At 36.0% G+C, this 8,602-nt stretch overlaps 1 protein-coding gene across 1 annotated transcript in view; it reads right to left on the bottom strand.

The window, feature by feature from the left end:
- Positions 1-364: 364 nt before the first annotated feature.
- The window catches only part of LOC118597120 (tubulin alpha chain-like), a 39,882-nt gene continuing 31,644 nt past the window's right edge, over positions 365-8,602 (bottom strand). Inside the window, 2 exon segments of the mRNA XM_036208393.1 lie at positions 365-637; positions 640-935. Of these exon segments, the coding sequence (XP_036064286.1) occupies positions 365-637; positions 640-935 (569 nt within the window).

Here is an 8,602-nt window from a genome sequence, read left to right as displayed (position 1 = left end):
ATCATTAGTTTTCATTGACTGTGCTTATGATTAGGTTACATATGATCTGCTATGTTAATGAATTGCAATCCGATGACATGAGGTAACTTGAAGTTTAATGAATTATGATCAATACGTCATCTGTTGGAGCCATAGAACTTTATCCTCCTTGACTAAGTTTGAACCTTATGAGCTCATCTTCCTACTTTCCCATACCACAGTCCATGGAAACTTTCATTCTTTTCTTTCTTTTTTCTTTTTCTTTAAGTCAGTAACTGTATAAAAGCACGCATTTCCACATGCATATGAACTTATCAGACCACAACTGTCTGTGTTGGAATAGATTAAATTTCCCAATGAAAGAAGCACCTTTGTGACATTTAATTTAGTATTTTTCTCCGTCTTCTTCAACCTGTCCTTCAACAGAATCCACACCAAATTCTGCATAATCTTTCTCTAGGGCAGCCATATTCTCATGGGCCTCAGAAAACTCTCCCTCCTCCATTCTCTCACCCATATGCCAGTGCACAAAGGCATGCTTGGCATACATCAGATCAAACTTGTTATCTAGATGAGTCCAGGCCTCAGCAATGGCTATGATGCTGCTCAGTATGCACACAGCTCTCTGGACCTTGGCCAGGTCTCACTCTACCAGGTACTCACAGTGGGAGGCTGGTAATTAATGACAACCTTGAAACCAGTGGGGCACCGGTCCACAAACTGGATGGTATGCTTGGGCTTGTTGGTGGCAATGGCACCATTAACATCTTTGGGAAGCAAATCATCATAGTACAGCTGGCAGCAGGTCACATATTTACCATGACAAGGATCACATATCACCACCTGGTTAGCTGACTCAAAGCAGGCATTGGTGATCTCTGCTACAGAAATCTGCTCATGGTAGTCTTTCTCAGCAGAGATGACAGTGGATGTGAGGATCCTTACTCTCTGCTTCTCTGAAATTTAGTTTTTTTTTTTAAATTTTTCATAAAAGGTAGATCATGCAGTGTTTTCTTTATGGGCTTGAATTATTTTATTTACCCTAATGTTCATAATCTTGTAATGTGTTTTGTCTGTCTCTCTGCCTCTATCTCTCAGGGTTTTTGTCTTTGTCTCTGTCTTTGTTTCTCTCTTTCTCTCTTTGTGATTTTATTGAGTTACCCGTTTTCTGTCAAGTTCATGAAATCATAAGAATAAAAAAAAATTATTTTGTTCCTTTCATTCATTTTCTGTAGTCTAATTATAAGTTTATTATGAAATGTGCACAGTTAAAAAGAGGTATGGAGGAGTTTTGGGTTTAGAGAGTGAGTTGTGGATTTCAAGGGGATGATTACCTGAAACACTGGTTGCTGGAATTAGTTGTTCCTTAGTTTTGTTATGCTGCATTTTGATTTTCAAATTATTCACAGGAAAGTACTTAATGTGCAGTTTCTCTACTTCCTTTGTAATTCACTAATTTGAACCATAATCCTACTCATTCTAATAGTGATTTTCTACTGCACTAGATCTGAATGAGCTGTTCAAACAAATCCAGTGAAGTAACCTGCTAAGTATGCAAATTTCCCTACTGAGAGCACAGTGGCTAAGATAATCCTGATATTGTTCTGGTTAGAATTGTATTGGATGAGGACCACTTGACCATTACTTAAATAATAGCATCCTGCTTTTGATGAGAGTTCTTCAATTTGGAGGGAAGTCACATGACTGCCATCTCATTACAGTAATAAAACAGTAAATTAGTCAATATTATTCTAAATAATATTGTATTGCCACTGTTGAGATTAGACAGGGTATTTGGGCTTAACTAATATCACTTTATTATGCTACCTGGTTTCCATAGTTTGCAAAGCCACATAAATTATACTTTCAATATAAAATTTTATTTATATTTCACTGTAAAAAAAATTTGAAACAGTGAAAGATGTAGCTCAGGTTGACTTTGAGTTTACTAAGGATTTATTTAAGGACAATTTGAATTTTGGATCCACCTGTCTCCATCTCTTCAGTCCTGACATTACAGGGATATTCCAGCACACCAGATTTGAATCTGTATCATTTTAATTTAACTAATTATATTCACAAAATTCATCTAAACTCATTCTATAAGATGAGCCACATTCTGATTAGGTCCATTTCTAAAATGATAAGCAACAGACAAATGAAGGACAATAGCAGATCCTCTTTTCTGAGCACTGAAAATAACCCTGCAGATCCTGAAGCATCTCCATGTTTTCAACGTGGACATGGAACATCAGTCGAAGAGAAAGATTGAAGAGTAGAAGATTTCTTCCAGTCTGTAGGATGGTCGATTTCTCTTGGGTTCCTTTGCAAGACACTGTGCAACAAATATTACTGAGAACATTACTAGGCCAGGTGCTCTCTAGGCACTGCTAAAATCAGTTGACACTTTTCTTCTTATGGTGAGAATATGTTTTCTGGGTAAGAGGAGCAGGGAATTTAAAAGAACACGCATAAAGACACAATATAAATGATAATAGGTGAATGAAGTAAATGGAGTGACTGACAATAGAGGATGTGGAAGCAGAGGGAGGAGAATCTCTTACCAAGTAGAAACTAACAGCTAAAAGATAAGGGATCCATGATGGAAGAGTATAAAGTAAAGATCTCTAGTGGAGATGCAGACACATCATTGTAAGAAAGCAAAAGTGGCTTTGAAAAACGAGATGGTACTTAGACTGTATATTATAAACTATAGCATGTAGAAGCAGGAAGAAATGAAGCACATTGGAGATACAGGATAAAAGACAATGTATCACCATTCAGAAATCACAGTTCACAACCAGAAATGACATGAGATGCAGTCTAAGTAACTTATTAGAGAATCTGAAGCAGATGGAAGTTACATAATTGGACGAGGTGACATTTTCCTTTGAGGGTTAAAGTTTTATTAATTGAAAGAAATCCTCTTACTTTTACTGAACTCAGTAGTTCCTATCAATTGTGAAATGCTTTGCCTCTCCTTGGACATGGGATGTTTATGAAGAAAATGGAGGAAGCAAGGAGGAGGTTTCCTTCTTCCTTATCAATCTATCATTAGTGTGAAGGATGTCAGACTTACATAGCAATGGGGTAACAATAAAGTTTGCAAAGGAGCTAAAAGAACAGGGTGATCTATGCTGTTTCTAGAAATAAAACTATTTCTACCCATTTTGTTAGTCCAGAGAAAGAATTAAATATTTCAGAGAACAAAGGTAAATTAGTACTTTCAGAATACAAAAAAAAAAAATTGCATGTTTGTGTTTCTCCAAAATTGAGAAATAGTATTAGAATGGTTATTATTCTTGAACAAAATCAGCTGATCTATCCTCCAAAGCAAAACCTAGTTGGAAAATCCCCAGGATGTAGACAAACAACAATGTGCAGGTAGAATAGAAAGGGGCATCTCAACAGTGATTTTGATAACTGGACATGTAGTGTTTAGCACTGTGTGGTGCTCAGCCCCAAATGACTATGTACAACACAGCTATCTATGCTAAGCCTCGGGGAACATCAAAGAGTGGGGATAAAGATTGTAAGAGTCAGAGGACCAGGATGTCTGCAGTGAGATAGTGCCTTCTCTGTAGGATAGAGAGCTATACCCATGAAATCTCAACAGCACCTTATTCTAAAAGACACATGCACAATGACAACACCAGCTTACATGCAGATGTAGAGGAGGAGCATTTCACAATGCTGCACCCCGAGTGAGGAGCTACAGGCATCAATGACTTCTGAGAGAAAGAGGATGGGTTCTTCCTAGGGATGAGCACCCTAATTGGCTATACCAAGCTGTCATCCTTAAACACAAATGAATAATGAGCTACACAAAATGACCTCAGAATGTTGTACTGATATATTATATATTTGATGTTTCAAAAGACTCCCACATTCCCAGTTATCTCTCTTCTGCCCTATGAAACCATAACCCAAAGGAAACGGTTTATTTTATGAATTGGCTCAGTCATGTTGTCTTATCACAGCAACAGAAAAGACACTAAGGCACTGGACAGAGCAGAACTGTTTTCCACTTTTCTTATTCTATGCAAAACTTGTGGAACTATAGGTCAAATTTGGATAAATGTATTTCATCAAATGCTTGAAAGTCAAATAATCTAGGAAAGAAGAGACTCTTGGGGGAATCTGATAAGACAAATGTAATCAAAAGGCTTTATAACTCCCCCCAAGAGAGAGGAAGAAATGAACCAATGGGAATGAAAGCCTGAATGCCTTTGTAGGGTGTAAAGCAAGACACACCCTGTAGACCTGCCTATGCTTCTCACTGTGTCTGCACTGCTGGTAAAGCCATTTTTTCCCCTTCATATGCTTCCTTCACTCCTGTCTTGTATAAGAATGTCTGACACCAGGTGTTTTCCACTGGTGGGAACCTATGATGAAACTTTTTGCATGTATTTTCATGTTTGAATTCCACACACTTTTGTGTGGTTATCCTTGGTTTTTTTTTTTTTTTCCAATTTTCAATCTAGAGATCTGAAAACAGAGTAGTTTGCTTTTCAAGGTCACACCATCATTGAGTGTGGATTCAATGTTCAACTCAGACATCTGACTCCAGCATCTTAACATCTCTCTGAGTGAATCCATGGGAAAAAAGAAATAGAAAGATTACAGAAATAGTCATTGGTTTGAGTGCTTTTAATTATTTCCATTTTGCCTCATGTTCACCTTTTCCATTATGCAGATAGACACAGAATATATTTATAGCAAGCAGTTGTTGCAAACTTCATCATCTCTGCTTTCAAGATCATATTTTCCTTTTTCCAACTTCATATATACAATATTAATATATAATATATACAAAATATAATTTATACATAATATAGTATAATACATAGTTATATATATTAACATGCTGAGTCAAATTAGTGCTGCCCATATGTCCATAGATAAGAGGCCAGCCACTATACTATGGACACCCTAAAAGGAATCACATCCTTGAAGAAAAATAATCTTTCTCCTCTGGTAGCCATCAGCTATCCATGGCTCTTTAAGTAAGGATAGAGTCTCATGTGACTTGACTCTCTTATGCTAGATTGTTGCCTGGCATAACTTTGTGAAGGTCTAACTCAGAAAACCATGGTGGCTGTTAGTTCATGAGTACAATGGTCCTGCCATGTCCAGAAGACACTGATTCATACTACCCAAACCCTAGCTCTTAGAATCTTTATGCTTCCTCTTCTGGAATATTGCCTTAATCATGTTGAGGTTATATAGCAATAATATAAAATATTTGGAAAAAAATTAAACTAGCTTTCCATCAACTGATGAATTGATAATGAAAATATTATAAACATACACTATGGGATTTATTCAGTTCTACAGAAAATTGAAATTATGAAATTTGCAAGTAAATGGATGAAACTGGGAAAACTTCTATAGAGAAATGCAAACCAGGCTCTGAACAATAAATGTGTGAATCCTAACTTCAAATCTTTTTTGTTTACAGTGCTCTTGACTGTAACTTAATTGAATTCTCAAAAAGTAAATCATTTCTCACTGTCAGTCACTGTTTCAGCTTTTAATCATCCAGCTCCATGGATAGACAACATACTGAGGCTGAGCAAAGTCCTGAAATCTTTGCAGAATCTCCAGGTTTTAGTTCTCCTGGTTTTCTTCAACTTCCCCTTGTCTCTCTATATGAAATGTTTTAGTGTTACTTTGGTTTGTTTTCCATCCTTCAGTAGGTTATTTCTGGGGACAGAAAATCAGGGTGCTTGTGAGACCCCTCCCAACATACATCCTTACCCGTCATTACAGTTTGACAACACCTTTAGTGCAATGCCAAAAATCAATCTTTGCTTTTCCTATCGTAATCTATATTCTAGGTTTGACAGGAGTATGAATCTAAACCACCACATGTTTTTATGAATGGAAGCATAAATTAAATGGTATTATTTGGCTTTAGCATAAGCTGTTTACTTAGACAATTGTTCTGGATTTTAAGTCCACTGTGTAGAAGTAGGTCACCACTTAATGGAGACCACACTGACAAAGTCTGGATGGTTAAGGTGCACAATAATTCTTCTAGGAAGAGAAGACCCTGATGCTTGTTCTCAAAAGCCAGATGAGATTTAAATATTAACACTTCTTCTGTTTAATTAGTATGCCAAGTTTAGAAAGGGCATAAATGACTGATTGAAATTGCTTGATTTAATGAAGCCTTAATAATAACCCTAATTCCATTTATTTGGCATCTATCACTCATACATGAAGTGTTAATGCTTTTTAATAAAATAATCATAATAAAATAAAGGAACCCATAACATACATTATTTTCATTCTTCTGAGATATTAGTTTCTCAGTGGAGACACTGAACTTATTCAGATAGGTCTACAAAATATAAACTATTTTTTTCATATTTTATATATGCTAACACAATGGCAATCATTAGAGACTGTTTGATTGTGCAGCTGATAATTAAGTGAAAACAGGGCCCAATATGAATACTATATATTGGGCTCTGGAAAGTAATTCTCATTATATTTTATTCAATTCTGAGCCTCCACCAAAATGCTCCTTTCTCAGGTCTAGGGGAGGAGCAGTCAGGTTCTGCTTTCTGCAAACATAAATTCATTTAGCTAAAATATGGTACTCTGGGCTCATCTCATGGATGTCCACAAAGACAACTCCCTAAATTCTACTCATAGTGGCTAAAATGCTATGACACTTTCCAAAGAAATGCTGAGACAGAATAAGATAAAATATTATGAATAAAGAAGGATACTACTTAATTCAGTTATCCAAAAGATTTCTCATTCAACATAACTGTCTATCTGTGACTATTTATGAGTTACATGTTGTGCCTCACATCTTGATTCACCATTTCACTTTTCCTTTTTAACAAGTGAACAATTGTCTCCACATGGTGTTTGTAAACAAGCATTTGCTCAGTCACATAAACATGGACATTTGGACACATAACATTTTGAGGGTCAAGGCAAATAGAGAAAAGGAGATAAAATTTAGATTACCTAGGGCCTATGAGGCATTACACTAGACATTTTGACATCTATCATCCCATTTAATCTTTAAGTCTGAGGGATGTTTGTTTTAACATTGATCAGTGAGATGATATGAACAGCTCAGAGCCAGGCAAAATGGCAGAATTGAGCCCCAGTTGCTCCTGATTTATATTTACCCACAAACACAGATGCCCAAATGTGTTTCTGCCTCAACATATCACCACATATTTGATTTTTTTCTAGAGTCAATAGAACTCCTTCAGTCACTTATTCAACAAACATTGATGAAAATCCTAACCAGGGATACATGCCTAAATATGCTTTAAACTAGCTACAGGCCCTGTTTCTAGACTATCAGAAAAAGTGGAATTGTAAACTATCAGAAAAAGTTGGATAAAAGGTAGAGATTTTCAGAAATAGCAAAAGGAAACTAAGCCAAATCCAAGGGATGAGTTGATTCAAGTAGATTAACAGGTTAATGTGGAATTTTTGTTGATGTAATACCTTAAAAATGACAAAAAAAAAAGAAAGTTTTTCATCCAAACTAGAACACGTGTAACAATGTCAAATAGCAGTGCCTCATCTTGGAAGAAGGATGGACACTGATAGATCATAAGCAGAGATGGGGTTCAATGAGTAGGGAAATTTCCATAGAAAAGACTATAACAGATGAGGCCAAGGGGTTGGGTGTCCTGTGGTCATGTCACATGTGAAATAATTTTATTTATTTATTTATTTATTTATTTATTTATTTGTTTGTTTGTTTGTTTGTTTATTGCATCTGGCTAATTTCAACTCAATCCCTAGATGACAGTCTCCAGATATTGTTGACTGTGGGTTTTCTTAGGAAAGGAATGATTGTGTCCTATGTACCTACTCCTCTTAGGTCTTAGAATAACCATCATGCTACACCTAGTGTGGACTTTCACAGTCACAGATTTGAAGACTCACTAGTAAATCCATTACCTATGTACAATGAGAAAAGTACAGCCACATGTTCCAGGTTTGGGTCCAAGCCCTTAGGGTTTTTTAATCTATTACAGGCTGATGCTTGTATTCCTCTTACTCCACCTTTCCACTTATCGCTACCTTTAGCAATTATTCCTAGAACATGTTCTTGTTAGTGGATTTATTTATTACCAAATCTAAGTTTGCTATTATCCCCCCCCCCATATCTTTCTGTGTTATGTTTCTATTTACTCTGTTCTTGCTGAATCTTACAATTTAGTGTAATTTGCCAAGTGTATTAACAGGCTATTTATTCTTACTTTGAAATCTCATGTGCTCAATCTCCCTCCATGCAGCATGCCACCAAGAATGAAGTACCTGCCTGCTAATTTAAATGAGCCAATGCTATTTAAATTTGAAAGGTTATGGATATAAATGGAAAAAATAACACAAGAAGATTGAATAGGTACTGAAAAAAAGATCAGAGATGCTTATAATGTAAAACTCCTGCAGAAAATATGTTGGAGGAAATAGATTTAAAAATGTGCATGTAAGGTGTGAAATAATTGGGAAAGAGTCATTTAGAAGAAAATAGCAGAAATGTTAATAGATTATACAAGTCTACATTAACAATATGCTAAACATGCCTTGGAATCCCATTGTACTGGAGCAGGTGTTCACTCTGTGAATTATTACA

This window comes from Onychomys torridus, chromosome 16 (genome assembly GCF_903995425.1).
Source record: "Onychomys torridus chromosome 16, mOncTor1.1, whole genome shotgun sequence".
NCBI classification, from domain to species: Eukaryota; Metazoa; Chordata; class Mammalia; order Rodentia; family Cricetidae; genus Onychomys; species Onychomys torridus.
The sequence above is the reverse complement of the archived record's forward strand: the minus strand, read 5'-3'. Positions and strand labels throughout refer to the sequence as shown.